Genomic DNA, 20,492 nt, shown 5'->3' with positions numbered 1-20,492 from the left:
GGAGATCATCCTATAGGATGGGGCCTCAAGTCAAACTAGCAAGTTAACTATATTGAATGGTAAATATCATCTGCTAATTACATCAGCAGGTATTGGCCATATGACCAACAAGTATTTCACAACAAGAACCTATTCCATTTTGAGCATACATCAAACATAATGCATGCTCAGTGTTTTACACCTTACCACTTACTGAAAGGAAACTGTCAGCTTTCCAAAATGTCAAGTTTCTTACCAGTATCTCAGGACTTGGGGGTGGTGGAGGAAGTTGTACTGGAGGCAAAGTACTCAAAGCAAACCCTTGTTTCACCTTGTTGATCTGTTCATTGTACTGTGACTGGTAGAAGAAATACATATTTTAGAGCAGAATGAAATCTAAAGAAACAGTATATAGTGACTTGGTACTAAATAACACAGCATAGACTGGTGATTCTCAACCCACGGACAGAAAACATAAAAAGTTTCTGGTATGAAAATAATTCTATAAGACTTTTATCCCCACACTTAAATATTATCTTATTTTCTGTTATTTGTTAATTGATAAGAAGCAAGAACTTGATTCACAGATCCTTGTGATAACTTCTCACTGTTTTCAGCTGCCAAAAAGAAATCAATGATATGAAATAAATGAAGAATTTAAAGAGTTGAGAATCTATGTGTAATACATGGGCTTACTAGTAAATAAGAAAACAAGCACATTTGTGCAAAAAGCTTAGCTCCTTATCAATGTTCACTTTGAATAAGTGAAAAGAAAATTTTAGAGAATACTTATTTAAAATGTATATTGTGTTTATTTCAAAAGCTGTATATCAGCTTGCTCTAGCTCCATTATTTTATTCTCTTGTTTTTTTGTCAAAAGTGAGACTCCAATCCTGGAAACTTAACATGTTTTAAACATTTTTTTTTGGCATTGTCCCCAACATGCATTATTATTTAAAAAATAATCCATTGGAACTAGAAAGCTTTATAAACTGGAAAGCCTTATAAAACAAAACATTTAGGAATCTCAATGCAGAATACACGCGTCTGGAAGAAAATGAAGACAGATAACAAGAGAGAGCTCTTTTGAGACAAAAACTTGGACTAAATCCAAGAGAAACGCTGCATCCCCTGAAGAGAAAGTCAACGACCTTGGGAGACAGCGAGGCCTCGTGGAGAGGCTGGACCAAGCTGAGGAGCCGAGCTCGCAGGCAGGACGCTGAAACCATAAGCCAGCCAGCACTGCGCACAACATTACATGGTGAGCACATTTCAAAGGTAGAATGGTAAACAGCTGCTAGGTCGCCTTTTGTACAGTCTCAAGTCAATTGAATTAGTAGTAGAGATTTTGCATTGTGGAATACAGAAAGTAAAGAATGAAAACCAATATAGGATGACTTGATCTCCGTTTTAATTGTATAAATGCATTATTATTTAAAGCTAGTTAAGACATTTAATTTTGGCTATGGTAGAGATTTTGAATTCTAAAATTACTAGGTGTGAGAACATGTGAGTTTATCATTTCCTGAAGGAAGGACTACACAGATGACTCTATAATGTTATCTGTCAACTATATAAAGGCAGAGTTTTTGGTAACTAAAATAAAAAAGGTTTTTTCCCACTTAAGTTTCTTAATTGGCTGCTTTTAAACTTTTTTTTGTTTGTTTGTTTTGGTTTTTTGAGGTAGGGTCTCACTCTGGTCCAGGCTGACCTGAAATTAACTCTGTAGTCTCAGGGTGGCCTTGAACTCATGGCGATCCTCCTACCTCTGCCTCCCGAGTGCTGGGATTAAAGGCGTGCACCACCACGCCTGGCTTTAATTGGCTGCTTTTAATGTTAGACATGTTCTTTGAGTATATACTCCTCCTACCCCCCACCACATAATTCAGAACTTACCCTGAGAAATGCAATCTTGTTTCTAACATCTGCCACAATGGCATTCCAACTATCTACTGCAGCCTTCAATTGAAGTGATTCTAGGTTGCTGATGTAGAAAAGGAGACAGAAAGAAAGCTTTGTCAAAAACAACATGTAGACTTACAAAAAATTTCAATTATGTTCTCTAATAGACATATAAAGAAAAGAAAAAATTACAATTACCTCAAATGAAGTTAAAGATATATAGAAGGGCTTGTTACTTACAATAAAAACAGAAAGAAGTATTATGTAAGAATTTGCTTCAAAGGAAAATAAGGCCTAAAACTTCCAGAACACCAACTTGTTTTCTATTCTGGACATGCTTTTTAGGGTATACTATAAAACTTGCATAAGAATATCTCCAATGAAGCACAGAAGCACAGAAAACCAAACAGAAACTGCCTTAGTCATGCAATACAGGTACATTTTCAAGAATACTGACCGATCTTGGAAACAAGTTTTAGACTACTTCCATATATTAACCTTGTTATCATAAGAAAAGAATTGGCCTACCTGGCTACTGTGTAAATTAGAAAATGATATTGCTCCTGAGGGAGTACATTAGAATAAAACAAACACACCTCTTCGGGCCAGGTGACATGCGCAAGATGCATAGTTCTTTAGTAAGGCCTCCATTCAATCAGGTCAATAACTGAGAGGCTGTAACTAATTATAACTGGAACAATTGTCAAATTTTTGGGGTCTACTATCTCTAGAAGAGATTCTATATGGACTTCTAAATGCTAATACACTTTCAGTATCCAGCAAAAGTATTTTAAAAGAGCATAACAGGTTATCTCTAAAATAATCTCACAGAATGAGGTTTCATAATATAGTAATTTATATAGTATCCTTTCTCTCTTTGGCAAGCAAAGACAGACTTAATCCTTCCTCAACTTGAATGTACATCACTATGTCCTGGGAATTATGATAAACATTAGATTTTGACTCTCTTAAAATTAAAACATAATGATGATCTTTAAAATAATTAGAAATAATGATACTTTGGTTCTAGGAATTATAATTTAATTTTTCAGTCACACCCTGTAAGATTATAAATTTAGGGAAAATTTCATGCAACTTTCTAATATTTGAAAAATCAATAATAGCACAGTGGAATCTGCCTTTCAGCATATGGTTTTAGGTGTTAATACTCATTTTTTTTTCTCCCAATGTATTCCACAGATATTTAAAAATAAGCCTCAGTACAGAAGGAATTAGAAAAAAGTTTTCTAATAAAAACACAACTTGTCTTATAAATACCTCACCTATGCACACCTCACCCTGGGGAGAAAGGGAAAATTCAGTAGTTACTATGGTACTCCGAGCTTCGCAATACCTCAGTGAAGTGAGGCAGGCAAGCATAGGGACCCAGAGACACGCTGGCTTGGGCAGGAAACGTATCCTTTTCCAATACGCCTAGCAACCTGTTGGAAACTTGGGCCTCCGCCTGTACCAGGGACGTGCAAAGCAGCATATCTAACACTTTTAGTTTCTCTCCGTTCTTCACAGAACCTGCTGCCTGACTTTTGTGCACATCCTTACCAACTCTTTGCACAAGAGGCCCAGAACCTGCCAACACCTAGAGATCACCAGGAACAGAGGGAACACCGTGTGTCAAAGAAATTGAGTAACTTTTGAGGTTCTAATAAAAACCAAGGGCTTCTTCACCCCAAAGGCTGATGGACATATGTGAAACCCTGCAGATTATGTTCAACCCTGGAGACACGGAATCTTCTCTGGTGAACTGGGAGTCAGAGGTTACCTCGTTGCCATGTGAGTCACCCTCGCAAGCTGACTGAGGCACTCCTTTTCTGTCTGCTCTAGATGCAGCAAACCAAAGTCTCTACGGCATTGTAGGAAGTACACCTACAGAGTTATAAGTAAGACAGAAGTTGAAGAAACTGTATTTTCAGTCATGTCAAAATATTTCAAGCTCTTTAAAACTCTCTCCCAACAAATACCTTGGTCTCTTGAACATTCAAGATACATGCTTTTTGATCAGTGTAATTACGAAATTGTAATTTCTTTATCCAGTAGCTAGAGTTAGTAAGCACTCAAGAACATTACTTTTCAAATTTGTGCTCATATTGGAAAAGTTATGAAAACGTTAAAAACATGTCTGTGTATCAGAGATTCTAGTTGAGTGACAATGGTGACAGCCTAGGCGCTGGGTGTTTTAGTTCTCATGATGGTAACTCGATCATGCTGCAGAGTTTGAGTACTCCAAAGAAGCTCTGTTGTCTTTGTTTTCTTCATGAAGTGCAGTGTCTCAGAGATCACGCAGTCTGGAGTTTTTTCTCACAGCAGGAACCATACCATATTATTATATGCATGATCCCTCAGCCTCCAGTTTAACAACCACTCACTAATTACTAATAGACTCTTGGACAGCAAGACATGTCAGAAAGTAATTTCTAAAACTAGTGATGGAAGCAGATAGAAATGTTTGACTAAAAGCAGTGAAAAAATGACACAAGGGCTGGAGAGATGGCTTAGCGGTTAAGCGCTTGCCTGTGAAGCCTAAGGACCCCGGTTCGAGGCTCAGTTTCCCCAGGTCCCACGTTAGCCAGATGCACAAGGGGGCCGCACGCGTCTGGAGTTCGTTTGCAGAGGCTGGAAGCCCTGGCGCGCCCATTCTCTCTCTCTCCCTCTACCTGTCTTTCTCTCTGTGTCTGTCGCTCTCAAATAAATAAATAAATAAATAAATAAATAAATAAAAATAAAATAAAAAATAAAAAAAAAATGACACAAAAAAGCTTTTGCGGGCTGGAGAGATAGCTTAGTGGTTAACTGCTTGCCTGTGAAGCCTAAGGACCACAGTTCAAGGCTCGATTCCCCAGAACCCACATAAGCCAGATGAACAAGGTAGTGCATGCACCTGGAGTTCGTTTGCAGTGACTGGAGGCCCTGATGCACCCATTCTCTTTATCTGTCTGCCTCCTTCTCTCTGTCAGTCTCGAATAAAAATAAATAAATAATATTAAAAAAAGTGTTAGAGGTTATGTGAGGCTTTCCCTATCTTAATCTATTACAACACTACTGCTCTAGAGTTTGCTTCAAATATAACTCCTTGGTTGTTGAATTCTGAAGTCTCATCAGAAAATAGAGCTTGCCAAATGACGGAGGTGGGGAGGATTGCAATGGTTTTTAATTTACTATATAACACGTTTTATTATCTATGCATAAAAGCTATGTGCACGTAAATAATCATATTTATGTTGAGAGACTTTAGCTATATTATAAGCTAACTTATTAAAGGTATCAGGGACTTTGTAGGCTGCTGGAAAGTAAGACAGTTTTTAATTTCAGGGCACAAAATCTATTTATAAGAACAGTTTAGAATGTAACATAGAACATTGTAGCAATAGTAAAATGTTACTCCTAGTGACTTGGCTGTATGAAAATTTGTTCCTAAAACATCTGCACTTGTTATATATACTCTAATTTCTTTTTGTTGTTGTTGTTATCTGTTTGTTTTTCCCAGGTAGGGTCTCACTCTAGCTCAGGCTGATCTGGAATTCATTATGTACTCTTGGGGTGGCCTAGAACTCATGGCGATCCTTCTATTTCTGTCTCCCAAGTTCTGGGATTAAAGGCATGCACCACCACACCTGGCTCTAATTTCTATTTTTTAAGAAAGGACTTTTTATTTATTTGAGGGATATACATATATATATATATATGTGGAGAGAGAGAGAGGGAGAAAGGAGGGGGAAAGGGGGAAGGAAGGAGGGAGGGAAATGGGTGTGACAGGGCCTCTAGCCACTGTGAACAAACTCCAAATGCAAATGCCATGTTGTGCATGTGGCTTATGTGAGTACTGGGGAACAGAACCTGGGTCCTTAGGCTTCACAGACAAGTGCCTTAACCACTAAGCTGTCTCTCTAGCCCTATTCTAATTTCTTGAGTCACTGAAAGAAAACAACATAAGATGGCAACAAATCAGAAAAGTGTAAGAGTTTAAGCTGTGTTTTCTTAGATGCTACTAAACTGTCTTAGTTCTTTCTGTTGATTCTAAAATCAGCTTTTATTCAACTCCTTAGTTAGACTAATAAAACACAAGCAAAACTTCCCTCCTTCACCCCATCTCCCCAGACTTTACTTACCTCAGCTGTTAAGGCTCTGCTGGTTTCGGCATTCAGCTTGTTTAAGTATGTTTTAATGGTGCTTTCCAGATTTTGCTTCTCCATTTCCCACTGGGATCTGAAATGCATGATCACTGGCAAGTCAGCAGCTACAGTAATAGTGCCTTTTTCAACATACTAAGGGGAATGAAGACACACATATCACGAGAAGGAAATGATTCACTGGAAAAATAGAGCTAGCACACAGAAACCAGAGAAGACATTAACTGATGCTTGTAGTTACCCTTTACCACCAAGAATGCACAGACTTAAAGTTGTCAGTATTGGAGTTATGATCTAAAATGTGGTTCTGAAGTCAAGTTGTCTTAGTGTGAACATTAGCTCCACAACTTACTAAATGTAAAGCCTTGGATAAGCACATACCTATGTTGAAATCCCAGACCCTAAGTGATATGGTCATGTATGTGAAACCTTCCTGAATGAGAATAGTGTCTTTATTTTAGAAGATGCTTGGGAAGAGTTTTGCCGCCCTTTTCACTATGTGAGGTAACAGTGATAAGACGAGGAAGATCTGTGGTGAGGAAGCACATTCTTTTCTTAAAAAATATTTTATTTTTATTTATTTATTTGAGAGGGAGTCAGATAGAAGGAGAGGGGAAGAGAGAGATAAAGAGAGAGAGAATGGGTGTGCCAGAGCATCCAGCCACTGCAAAAGAACTCCAGACACATGCACCATCTTGTGCATCTGGCTTACATGGGTCCTGGGGAATTGAACCTAGGTCCTTTGGCTTTGCAGGCAAATGCCTTAACTGCTAAACCATCTCTCCAGCCCCAAGAAGCAGATTCTTAACAGATAGTAAATTAGCTAGCAACTGGATCTTGGACTCTCTCAAGTCTTCAGATGTGAGAAATACATATCTGTTATCATCAGTTTGTTGTAGTAATTCAACCTAAGAGAGTAAGTCACTTAGCTTCTCTATTGCTTCTTCACATGTAAAAATACAGAAAGCTATACATATTACCTTAAAAGGCAACTGCTGTAAAATTTCAATGACAATTACATAAAGCACTTTGTGTTTGGTATGTAAGTGTTAAGTAAAAGGTAGCTATTATCATTCTTAATAAGTTTCACATAAAAGTTTCAAGAAATGTTTTATTCAACAGCAGCAGCTACACAGGTTTTCATTATCCCTGTATTAAAGAGAAGTCACTTCATTGAACTATTTTACTAGTTATGTTGGTGTTCTTATTTCATACCTGAGAAAGAAACTGAATCTTATAGCTTGAAAAGGAATGGGAAGAGCTAATCATGAAGGTATTGTTAGTACAAGATTTATGGGAAATAAATGAGTTATTTTTCTTTTGTTCCATTCTTTCTCTTTACTTTGAGTCCATGAATGACATAACATATAAGCCAAATGTTGTCTTTAATGAAAATAACTAAAATTATAAATGCCATTAAGGACAGAGCTTACTGAGGAAAAGTCATAAAATAATGAAGTTGATATATACACTCAGTACAATAATTATTATGCAATTATATATCGTGTGAAGTTTACATAAAAGAAAAAAAAACGAATTATATTCCATCAAGTTATCTGAAAAATGAAATATATCCAAGGCTGACAGTGTGGTTCAGTTACCATTTATGAGACATGGGTTTGCTCTCTAGAACTCAAAATAGAACAAAGCAAAATAAAACAATAACAAAAATATACAGATGACCAATAAGCACACAAATGTATGTTTTATGTATGTAATCATTGAAAAATATAAGTCAAAACCAAAATCACATGGCTTCATAGTACTATTTAATAAATTAATAGAAATAATCTAACAAGTTGGTGAGAATGCAGAGAAATCATAACCCTTCTCCTTTGTTGGGACTAGAAACTGATGTAGCTTGTAAGAAAATAGTTTGGTAATTCCTCACAAAGGTAATTATAAAGTTTACTGATGATCTTGCAGTTCTGTTGTGTATTATATACACAACAGAAAGAAAAAGCATTCACAAAACATCTGCATATAAATTTCCATCAAATAATTACCACGTAAGTCATAATAGCCAGAATAATGAAGACAACAATGCATCAAATAAAAAAATAAAAAAAACCCACCAGGCAGCATGTAAACAACAAGACATCTATAAAAGGAATGAGTTCTGATCATACCACAACATGAAGGGATTTTGAAAACATGCTCAGTTGAGAAAAGCTAGTCACAAGAGGCCATATGTTACATGACTGCATTTCCAAAGACAGAAAGTAGATTAGTGGTTTCTAGGTGCTAACAGGGAAAAGAGCAAGAGACATGTACTGTAAAGAATATGAGTTTTCTTTGGGGGGCGGGGTCAAGAGAAATATCCAGGAAATGGACAATGGTGATTATTACTTCTAGGAATATACTTAAAAAAATCAGTGAACTGTATGTATTAACAGGGTGAATTTTATGCTTTATGAATTATATTTTTAAAATGCTAAAAAAAAAAACTACCTGGAGGAAAATAGTAGATGAATCAATCAGGGAAAATTATAACCAGTTACACAAAACTGTCACACTTAATAGTATTTTTTTTCAAGTTCCAGTTTCTGGCAGTAGTTTGTATGAGAGTGGACCTTTGCTAATTCCATTACTCTCAGATTTTTAGGGCCAGTATAAGGTAAACACAGCTCCCATTTGCCGAGGACCGTTGTTCCAGTTTACACTCATGGCTCCGTGTACTTGCTGATATTACTCAAGATCATACTAGAAGTTCACCCAGTTTGGATGATAAATTACAATGGCTACCCTAGCCAGAAAAAAACTACAAAATGATTTCAAAGAGGGACAGTCAACCAAATGAAAAACTGCGTTTGTACCTTTTCATTGACAGCTGCTCTTTAAGGTTCTTGAGTTCATTATCTTTCACATGGATTTGGCGCTGTAATCTAAGCAAATTAAGAAAGTTATTTCTTAAGAATACAGTCACAACAGCACTTCTCTAGCAGACGAGGGCACCTTGTATGTCGGCACTGAATCATAACTCTTGAGAATGCAAACTATAGTTGGACTGCTATATCCATCCTTTTGAAACCGATCTTTCTGGCTTCTGATGTCTGAGCTACTGATATCTCAAGGGCCAATATTTAATCCAGAAAATCAGACAGAAGTAAATATCTTGCTCTAAGGCTTAGTAATTTAGAAACATTTCATTAATATTTTTTCCTGTAGTTTACTCCTTAGGAAGCAAAGATTTGATCTTTTTCAGCTCCTTTTTTTGTTTTTTTTTTTCTTTAGGTGGAGTCTGGACATTAAGCTCAGGTACCCCAGCTTGAGTAGCGAGCACTTTATCCACTAAGCTATCTCCAGGTACTTTTTTTTTTTTTTTTTGAGGTAGGGTTTCACTCTAGTCCAGGTTGATATGGAATTTATTATGTAGTCTCAGGGTGGCCTTGAACTCATGGTGATCCTCCTACCTCTGTCTCCCGAGTGCTGGGATTAAAGGCGTGCGCCACCATGCCGGCTCCAGGTACTTTTTTAGTACACTTTTCCACTCTCTGTTCTCCTTCAGGAGTTCTTATGATTTTTTCTTTATCATTTTCCCAAGGGTACTTAATACTTTATCTTTCTAATTTTCCCCTAACCTATTTTGTCCTTGTTGTTTTAGGTAAAATCTATCCATCTGTTCTCAAGTTCACTGATTTAATCCTCAGTCATCTCTACTGTACCAGCAACTATGTCTAACAATTGTTAATATTCATTATTCTATTTTCAAGTTGTATAATTTTCATTATGTTTTACTTATTAAAACCTAAGATTTTCTAACTTTTCTTTCAACAAAGTTCAGTTCTATTCAAACAATTTTATGAATGTTGTTTGAAAATCCCCATCAATTCCAATATCTAAACATTTTATTTTTTGTTCATTATTTTGTCTTTCATATGATTTTTCTCATTCTTGCTATTATGAGATTTTCCTATTGCACAACAGGCTTTGTGAATATTATGATTCTAGGTTCTACTCAATGTTCCTATTTTTAGCAGGAGGTAGCCATGCTCAGGTGTACTGTAAGGGCTCAGTGGGGTAAACAGTGTTTAGAGTAAGGGAATATGGACACTGTCAAAAGGTTGCCTGGGGCTAAAGAGATGGGCTTAGCAATTAAGACACCTGCCTGTGGAGCCCAAGGACCCATGTAGGCCACGCACACAAGGTGACACATGCTCAAGGTCGTATGTGCGAGCAAAGTGGCACACACATCTGGAGTTCGACTGCTGTGGATAGAGGACCTGGCATACAAATTCTCTCTCGCATAAAAAAGAAAAAAAATGGTTGTCTGCTTCTGATTCTTTGACTATGAGGAAATGACTTTTCTTGGATCCCACACTCCTTCCTTACTGGCAGTTCCAGCCTCGAGGCTTTTGCAGGACCCCATTTAGGATGCAAACGAGAGACATTCGAGAAACTTACTCCCACTTCATTCCTAAGGTCTATGTTTTTAGATGGAATTATTTTCTTCATGAACGTCTGCAGTGTTCCTGTGCCCATCTGTTGTGTCACTTATATGAGGGTGCTTAAGCTGCAAAGGTAAAGAGCTCAGAAGAACAAAGCTACTAAGTCTCACTGGACTTAGAAGCCTCTCTGTTATAGATAATATCACTTCTCACAAATTAAGCTATGCTATACATTATCTCATTATCTTCCACACGTTCCTTACACAATTCTTCAAACACTGTGGGCACCTAATAAATGTTCGATCTGTGTTCCACAATGATCACTCACTGAGAAAACAACTCCTCAAGTGACTGTACACAGGCTCAAGCACAAGGAGGTGGGCAGGCCAGTTATCAGCTGAGAAGACACATTCAGACGGCAAGGGAGACAGGCAGCTCCTCAACGCTGACAGCACTGCTCTTGTGACCTCTCCCGGTACACTGACATATTTCTAGGTTCATCAACACCTTGACGGCTAAAATACAAAGGTCTGAATTCTTAAGCATTGTCTGTAAAAAGTGACTACAATCAGCTTAGGTTGCTGAAGCATTCTTAGCTTTTCAGCACCTTTTCAACTTGAAAGATCTTTTAGGTCCTATAGGAATAAGTGTAAAAGTGCTCGCAAGTTTACTTATGTGGTTAAAACAATAATACAGCTCTTTATAAAACCCCATTTTGGGGCTCAAGAGATGGCTTAGTGGTTAAGCGCTTGCCTGTGAAGCCTAAGGACCCCGGTTCGAGGCTCAATTCCCCAGGACCCACGTTAGCCAGATGCACAAGGGTGCGCATGCATCTGGAGTTTGTCTGCAGTGGCTGGAGGCCCTGGTGTGCCCATTCTCTCTCTCTCTCTCTACCTGCCTCTTTCTCTGTCTGTCACTCTCAAATAAATAAATAAAAATAATAAACACAATTTTTTTTAAAAACCCTTTTTTACTTGAAATACAATATATGGAGAAAATTCAAGACTTTAATCTCTGCCAAATGTTTCTCCAATGTCAGAAGATACATATTCGACTATTTCCTATAAGATACTAATATTCTTCCTATTTATATTTTAATAATTGCAACGGATTAAGTTAGCCTTCTTGGATGACTGGTGTCTTAGATTATTACTATTTAAAATAATGTACTAAAAAATCCATGTTATTTCTCCACCTGATATATGCTGGAGGGAGTGATCAATATAAAAAGAATAAAACAAGCCATTCATTTTCACCTGTTAAATTAGTCAGAATTTGCCTATAGCTGTAGGAGAAATAGGAGTCAGTCAGGATGGTAGAAATCTCCAGGAATTTGGTTTGGTTGACAGCTATCTGGCTTAGAACAGAAACACTCTGAGAGATCAACACTCTGAGAGAAGCACCCAGGTGAGTCCATGAGTATCTTGGAGATGTGGTTATCATCTGCTATAAAAAAGCAGCCCTTCACTGATCACATTTTTACAAGTCTGAAACTTAATTACCCTTCTTATGTAATTTTATTATCTTCACATTTGTTCACACAATGCATGGAAAGCTTGATACACAGAGTGAGCAGTTGTTTACTTCTCAATACAGTTGGCAGAACAAAAGTAGGGTTTTGTTTTGTTTTGTTTTCTAGCATAGACACGTCTCTGGGATTGCTACTGTGAAGCCACACTGCCACCTAGTGCACACACGAAGGTTACCGTTCACAGAGAGGGCAAGCCCAGAATGCCCCTCTTCTCACAAGATTATGCTTACTTGGATACTTTGTTGATTCCAAAAGCCACTTGTTGGTTAAGAGATGTGATGATTTTTTCTTTCTTTTTAATTTGCATTTGATTTTCTTGCCACCGAAATGTTACTGTTTTCAACTGTCTTTTGAAATCCTGATTAATGAAAAATGTTATTTTAGTTAATACTGCTCAAGTCACCAAAAGCTGAAAGAAAAAAGTTAAAATCATGTCATTAAGTTTAACACTTAAAATACTGCTCACTTTCCTTGGACTCAAAAACAACAGTACTTACTTCACACTGATAGTGCAACTTATACAGTTGCTGTTGACGTGCAAATCTCTCCTTTTCAGTTTCTCCGTAGTCTGTCATTACCTTGCCAGTTGAGCCCTTTAGCAAAAGAAATATGAATATTTTATTTTCTTATAAAAGACACTAACATTTTGTTTACAAGGGATTTAAAATTGCCATCTAACTGTTACTCATGTTTTATTTCTCAACTCAAACCTTTGTAATTACAACAGTCATTAAATAATTCTGTATTACTTATCTGCTGCTGTTGCTACTTCTGAGTACTTGCCACTTCTCAAGTACATTTCTAATGCTTTTACTGCTATAACAACCATAGGAGGGAGACACTAGTATTTTTATTTTTTAACTTTTTAAAATTTTTATTTATTTGAGAAAAAGAGAGACAGAGAGACTGGGTATGCCAGGGTCTCCAGCAGCTGCAAAGAACTCCAGACACATGTTCCATATTGTATGCATCTGGCTCACGTTGAAATTGAATCTGGGTCCTTTGCTTTGCAGGGCAGAACCTTAAATGCCAAGCCATTCCTTCAGCCCCTATTTTTACCTTAAGATGATAAAATAAGTAAATATCTCATCCAAGGAAACACAGTCAATAATGGATCCTGAACTAGAATTCAGTCAGTCTCAATTGACCAAGTGATGAATTAGTATTTATTAATATTTTACCTTAATGTTCATCTCCACTAGATTATAAAACATGATATAGGCATAACATCCTTCTTAACACCTTACAGATACAAAATGGCTTTTTAAATAAATGAATTAACATTTTCTGAAAACTGTATGACATTTTAATTTCAAGTTCTTATTCTTCTGGCTACTGAATGGAAACTACTGGCCACCTATTTAAGTTTCAGTGTGACATCTAAGCTAAGTATGTTGATTCAATTAAAATATTCTAATAATGTTCTTGAAAAGAAGAAAAAAGTTTGTGGCAATTATGTAAGTATTACTAGCCAAGGAATCATTTGTCCTAACTTGTGGACAATTCTATGTAACATATATCATTTTAAACCACAGAGTAGCTTATCACAGAATTCAAGTGGATGAGTAATACAAGTTATTTTTAATATATTTTTCATATGTTCTGAATAATTACTTGCTTTTTTAACATTTAAATTATATTCATGTGCCACTTTACATATCAGGGCATCATTTCAAGCAGTGACCAAGAGAATGGAAGCCAGGAAAAAAATTGCTGCACGTTAGTATTTTAATAGATATTTCACAATAAAAACCAAAATAAATTTTTAAGTCAAAATAGCTTTATCTTACAAAACTATTTTTCTCTTGACATTATTCCAGCATTATTCAGCTAGTTTTTGTGTCAGCCCCCCATTTGGGGGCTGTTCAGAATCCTTTCTAGTAATTACTCATGTGGTAGTTGGATGTTCCTCAAGGAGCTATGTATCTATGAGTGTACCTCACACTCAATTCCCAGCTGATGGCTGAGGGAGATGACTGCCTGGAGCACGCCTGAGAGTGTTGGAGCCGCGCCCCAGCCGCCTTGCTGGATCCGGCTCTCCCTGGCCCCCTCCGGGCTCCTCCGGCAGGGATGATCGGCCTGTGCTCTGCCATGCTTTCCCCACCATGATGAAACTTCCCTTCGAGACCGTGAGCCAAAATAAATCTTTTCTCCTAGCAGTTGCTTTTGGTCAGGTGTTCTATGCCAACAATGAGAAGGGGAATGCAACAATTTCTAGTCAACTTTGTGTAATAGCTAAAGGCAGGAAGTGGCTTGAGGACTAATGTGAAAGTTTCTAGCTCCTGTTGTTCTTTTCCCTTCCTTTTCTCAGTCAAGCTATCACACCATACACCTATTTTCTGTTTATTCTCCTCACAACACTATAAATCACTAGACGTTTCAAAAAGTCATGCTACTCAAAGAGTCTGGGGAAAATAAGGTTAACAATTTTTTCTTGAAGTGAGGTGGGGCTGCACCCTCTCCAGTCATGGCTACCTGTTCTATCATGTCCAGAATATGCAGTTCATCCAGGCTGTAGAACTTGTCCTCAGCCGCAGAATCCTCCTGGGCGTCACTTGCATCATCTCTCACGTATCCACTGACTGGATGTGGGCTGGCGGCCTCTCTCAACTCTTCCTTTTCTACCATGCATGAGCTACAGTGGTGACATGTCCAAGATGATCTTTTAGAGTCGTACAGTGTTGTTCATATAAACTACTGTTTCCAGATCAGAACTCCACTGGTCCCATGAGATATTAGCAGTAGAAAGGTTCAGGGGCAAAACTTAGTCAGCACTTAAGAGTGTTTTCCTCTTGAACCTCAGGAGCAGGTATGAACATATTTGAGGTAGTACTTGATGGGGTACCTATGACTGTTCATGCTAGTGTTCTCAAGAATTATGGGACTATAGAAATAATTTTCCAATCATAACTAACACTAGTTACTTTGGGAAATATTTTGAGGAATATTGGTATTTCCATATCTGCTGTCTTATTTTATCACCAAAATTCACATATTTTCCATATTTATGCACACACACAAACACACGTGTGTATGTCTGCACAATATAACTCAGAATTGTTTTTGAAATTAATCTTTTTTTCTGTTAAAGCCATAAAATTCAATGTACACAACTAAAATGGAGGGGAAAAAAATCCCTCAGGTTGAATAAACATGAACTCTTTTGTAGAGCAAAAAAACCAGGTCTTTGGCATATAACAATGATATATCCTTAAAAGACAAGTCTTAGTTTAGGCTTGGCTGAATACCATACTGAGTATAATTTAAAGTGTTGTATGCAGAACATGTTAGCCTTTGAATAAAGTACCTAACATTAAATAACTATTGAGCAACCTCTTAGAAAATGGTGATTATATTCTTCCAAAGCTAATGAAAATTTAACTTTCTGTCACCTTCTATCTATACAATGGCAGTAATTTATTACAACAAAATGCTATCCTTTCATTTCTTAGTGACAGCATTTCCCAAAGAAGGTTACTGACATCACTGACAAAACACTTTAAAAATATTAAGAAGAACTTAAAGTACTACTTACATTTGCTCTTCTTTGCAATCGTTACTCTGTAAAATAGCATCATGAGAATTAGTCTTCTGCTTTTACTATTATACGATAGCACAGTGATATGGTGCATTTCAGTCAGTGTCTCTCAAACTTTTTGATAACAAAGAAATATACTTTGCATCATGGTGCTGCATGTACTTTTTATATGTCTTTACTCCCAAGTATACAGTTGAAATATGAGTTCCATTACATATATACTCACATTGTGAAGGCTGAAGTAAAATTTGTTTATACCTACTTCTTCTATTTTTTTTTAAAATGGTGTTTGCATCTCACTGATTTTATAATCTACTGAATTATGACATGTAACTTGAAGAACACTTCTTCAGGTAAAACAAGTGACTATGGGGCTAAGTTTGTATCTGTTAGTACCTTGATATATAACATGGATATATTACGCATTTATTCTTACGCTAACCGAACGGACTTTTGTACACTTACATGGAAAAATATCAAACTGATATATTAAGAATCTTAAAGAAGTGTGAAGAATCAATATTGGAAGGAAATAAAAATTTCTTAAGTTTTGTGTTTACTAAACTATGTTTTCAGCAACATATCAAAGGCTGTATCAGTGATACTTAGACACAGTAACACAATAAATTAGAAATATTACAGTATACGTTTTTACCATCTCTCATTTACAAGAAACTTCAGAATTTTTCACCACAGATACAGTACCCAAAGGAGTTATTCACAATTTGGATAAATTAGAAGTTAAATAATAAACTCCTAGATGAAGAAAGAGATGCTATGGTGTTGCCATATCATCACTATAAATACTAATCAGAAGTTATCTGTATCAGTTCACTTGTATTTGATACAAATTTTACTTTTCATTCATATACTTCCAGAGTGGCTGAGAGGTATTTTTTAGAACCACCGTTAAGTAGACACGCTATAAAATAAATAATCAGGAATATAATTTCATACAGAGATTCTTTTGTAACTTTATATAATACAAGTAAACTTCCAAATGTTAAAATTTTTTCATGAGAACTCCTGACTAGAGAATTTGGTTGCTTGCTATTCATAGTTTATTGACTGCATTATTGGTAGTCAAACCTTTGCACCTGAAGTAATGGACTCAAAGTACGACTCTTCCATACAAGTAACTGTATACCTAATATTTAGCACTTTTAAATGATTTAAAACTTAAATAACAAGGCTGGAGAGATGGCTAAGTGGTTAAGGCACTTGCTTTCAAAGCCTAGGGACCCAAGTTTGATTCCCCAGCACCCACATAAAGCCAGATGAACAAGGTGGCTAAAGCATCTGGAGTTCATTTATAGTGGCTGGAGGCCCTGGTGTGCCCATTCACTCTCTCTTCTTCTCTCTCAAATAAGTAGTTTTAAAAACCAAAAACTTAAATAACAGAAAATATAAGGAATGGTCTCTCTTCTAATGTCCAAAATTTACTTTAATAAAACTATTTTACTTTTATTAAGTATCTCAATTTCTTTTAATAAACTAAGTTAAAAAAAAAAACTCTTAGAATGCTAAGGAAATAGTTTCTGAATACTTGCTATATTTAGTGAGAAGATTTAACTATAACTAGGTATGATTTTTTGAAGAGTCTATATTTATTTCTAGTTGTGTTTTTCTGTTTTCTTTCAATTTGCACAAATTAAGAAGGTGAACTCTATTTTATAATTTATGGAAGCGAAGAGATATTCTTAAAACTTAGTTTAGGTTTTGACAAGTGTAAGTTTATGTTAGTTTTATATAGTATTAGACCAAGGACATACTAATATATTGGTAAAAATATGTCAGTAATGAACTCAACCCTATCATCATAGTAACTATTTAAAAGAAAACATAATAATATTAAGTTAATTTTTTAAATAACTTTAAAGTGAAAGGAAATAATAAAAGGTTATGATAAATATAAAACTTACAATGATATTTTACTTACCAGATTACAATATAAATTATTTTTTTCTGATCTTGAATTTTACTTTGTCTTCATTAAGTTTTAAAGTTATCAAAATTGGCATATACGTCAATGACTGAAAATATAACACCAATAGACCGCAGCTGTGCAAAGCATAATTACTCAGTTCACAATGGGCATAAGTATTAAAAATCTGATTATGTTTCAGAGTAGAAAAAGTGACATCTTTCACCAAGTTTACACAGCATAGTGATTAGCTATACGCCCAATTTTAAAAAGTCCTGGGGCTACACAGACGTCTCAGTGGTTAAAGGTACTTGCTTGCAAAGCCAGCTGGCTCAAATTCAGTTCTTCCCCAGTACCTATGTAAAGCCAGACGCACAAGGTGACATGTGAGTCTGGGGTTCATTTGCAGTGGCAGGAGGACCTGGTGTGCCTGTAATCTCTCTCTTTTTACCTCTTAAATAATAAACAAAGGTATTTTTGAAATATGTAAATAAATAAATGGTCTTTTTTCTTGTAGTTTTCTAAATAACTAAGGCTTTTTAGTAAAACTGAAGGTGATGAGTGCATTTCACATCTAAGGAATGGTAATTACTTCTTAAAGTGTGAAAACGCTTCTGAGTGTAGCAGGGCTATGACAAAAGAATCTGTTACTAAAGTAAGAACTACGCACTTTTGTATTTGTTGAGAATGAAAGTATGTTATTTTGTAATAAATTATCAAGCATAATTTCAACAGTCACTACATCCCTTTTGTGTGACTTATAACATGTGGATGAACTTTTTCAGTGTGAATGTGGTATAGTACGCGTGGTGCTGCATGCATGAGCAGCTACGTGTACACGGGCATGCACACGTGTGGATGCCACAGGGAAGTATCAGCCTCCTCTGCTGCTCTTCTGCCTGGTTTCATTGAGACAGAATCTTCCACTGAACCGGGAGCTGCTTTCAGTCAGGTCCTTGTGTCCCCGCCTCCCTTGGGGCTGAAGCGGCAGGTGTGCACGGCCACAGCGCACTCTGTACCGGGCGCCGGGAGGGGCTGCTGTCCCCACGCTTGTGCAGCAAACGCTCTCCCCACGGAGCCACCTCTCAGGCCTTAAAAAGCTATGCTCACAACACAGTTCTACTTCTGAGCACGGATCCATTTTTAACAGTTGGTTCTTTGTATTTTCAATGCTATAAAGTATGTCTAAGTGTGCCTTTAATATGATTATTCTTTTTTTTAACCAGTGTTACTTTTTCTAGTGTTTCATTCATGCTTTTTGTCACAATCACTTTATTCACTTATATCAGTAAATTTGCCTTGACTAAGTTTCTATGACTGAGTATCATGGGTCTTTCAAATGGAAATAATATCAAAATTAACTATTTTTCATCTTAGTGATAATTTTTATATATGTACATGATGTATTTTGATGGTAAGCCCTTTCCATTACCTTGTCTTGTACTCCCTCTTCTACTCTGATGACTTTTTCCTACTTGTGAATCTGTGAGGACCAGTGAATTTAATTAGGGTTGCCTGTAGGAGCATGGAGGAGGGAAGAATTGTTTACATATGACTTTCCAATGGGAATACTACTGCAGAAAATGTCTCCTGCTTCCCCAGCAATCATTAATTGCATAGGCATTTTTAAAATTATACAGAAATTAATCAAATTTTCAAATGGATAGTTTATATTTGCATATTCAAATGTATAAATTATGATTTAGACTTTTATACTGTTTTAAGCATGACAGATATAAAATGTGTACAGGCATGTATTCAGTAAGTTTTAGAATTATTTATATTATATATCAGTCTGGACTAACTTGTGTTCTAACAATGAATTAATATATTATACTTAGGTGTTTATAATCAGATATCCCTATATTATAATGCTAACATAGTTTCTTACCTTGTTATTCTTAGTTTTTTTCTTTTTCTTTGTTTTAATCTTAACCTAATAATAGGTAAGAAACAAATTATTTACTTAATATGCAATTCAAACTGTACAGTGGATTATTTTACAATGTTTTTCTAATTATTGCTATCTTTTGTATTCTAATACTATACATCATATGTTTTTCTAGATTTTTATGAAAACAAGTATCTTCATATTAGTAATTTTTAATTTAATCTGAAACTTCACCCTTGAAAAGTCACTGATGTACAGAGGAACACATGCAGTCACTAAGTAGACTAAGGAAAAGACTTTGCAAATGATCCCTTGTACATGGACATATGAAGAACAGGCGAGGAAGGAACTTCCACAAGAACACCAACATAGTCATGTTCCTAAGGTCAACATAAAGCCTGAGAAGACATTACTTTCCATGAAGCAGCTATCTGCTGAGTAATATGGAGGCATCATCCTAGATGACCCTTAAATTCTACTTTCGTGAAGAGGCACTGAAAATCTCCCAGTATTCTCTTTCTTCCATCTCTTCTCCTTACTACAACCCACATAAATCTGCATTCCATTTGTCAGGATGAAAGAAACATATTCAGAAATCAAGCATAGTGCCTGGCATATGAATGGTCTATAAACACTGCACACAAAACATGGTCACTGTGGGAAAGACTATGCAAGAAAGAATCAGTCTAATTCAAGCTCTGTGTAAACACTGGAATAAATATAATGTAAGATTGCCTGCAATGCTTTGAGTATCACAGAGTAACAATTAAAGGCCTAGAATAAGTTCTTCAAATTCAAATATTAATGAGAGCTTATACTTCCTGGAGGTCTTTAACAGATTCTGTTGATGATTCACTGGGTGGTGAGGCCCCGTCTTTACTCATCTCTGCTAACTCCGTGTCAGAGCTTGATTTGAGGTCTATACTGTACTCCATGAGAGGGGGACTTAGCTCTTCGTCTTCATTTTGAGACTCTTCTATTTCAACACCTAAATATTAAAGACAAAAAAAAAAAACACCTCAAAATCTAGGTGCAAGGTTTTTAAAAGTTACATATCTTATTCTGATGATATTTTATTCTTGAAAAAAAAAAAAAAACAACTCAGTAAAACAGAAGCTATTTCACTCTACTCAATCCCAACATAACAATTCAATGCTTGGTTATTCACAAAGAAATAATAGGAATACAAAGTAA

At 36.1% G+C, this 20,492-nt stretch overlaps 1 protein-coding gene across 6 annotated transcripts in view; it reads right to left on the bottom strand.

Annotated features, from left to right (window-relative positions):
• Dzip3 (DAZ interacting zinc finger protein 3) overlaps positions 1–20,492 on the bottom strand; it is an 80,962-nt gene that overhangs the window by 12,961 nt on the left and 47,509 nt on the right. For 5 of the 6 annotated variants that reach the window (XM_045147297.1, XM_045147298.1, XM_045147294.1 and 2 more), the window contains 11 exons: positions 20,117–20,286; positions 19,299–19,343; positions 15,481–15,506; positions 14,421–14,580; positions 12,443–12,538; positions 12,176–12,303; positions 8,843–8,911; positions 6,006–6,102; positions 3,662–3,765; positions 1,876–1,963; positions 236–337 (listed from right to left, as the gene is read on the bottom strand). In XM_045147297.1, coding sequence (XP_045003232.1) covers positions 236–337; positions 1,876–1,963; positions 3,662–3,765; positions 6,006–6,102; positions 8,843–8,911; positions 12,176–12,303; positions 12,443–12,538; positions 14,421–14,580; positions 15,481–15,506; positions 19,299–19,343; positions 20,117–20,286 — 1,085 coding nt within the window. The remainder of the gene's footprint in view (positions 1–235; positions 338–1,875; positions 1,964–3,661; positions 3,766–6,005; positions 6,103–8,842; positions 8,912–12,175; positions 12,304–12,442; positions 12,539–14,420; positions 14,581–15,480; positions 15,507–19,298; positions 19,344–20,116; positions 20,287–20,492) is intronic. The other variant, XM_045147296.1, reaches the window with a different exon arrangement.

Source organism: Jaculus jaculus, chromosome 4 (assembly GCF_020740685.1).
Source record: "Jaculus jaculus isolate mJacJac1 chromosome 4, mJacJac1.mat.Y.cur, whole genome shotgun sequence".
Classification (NCBI taxonomy): Eukaryota; Metazoa; Chordata; class Mammalia; order Rodentia; family Dipodidae; genus Jaculus; species Jaculus jaculus.
This window is presented reverse-complemented; position numbering and strand designations above follow the sequence as displayed.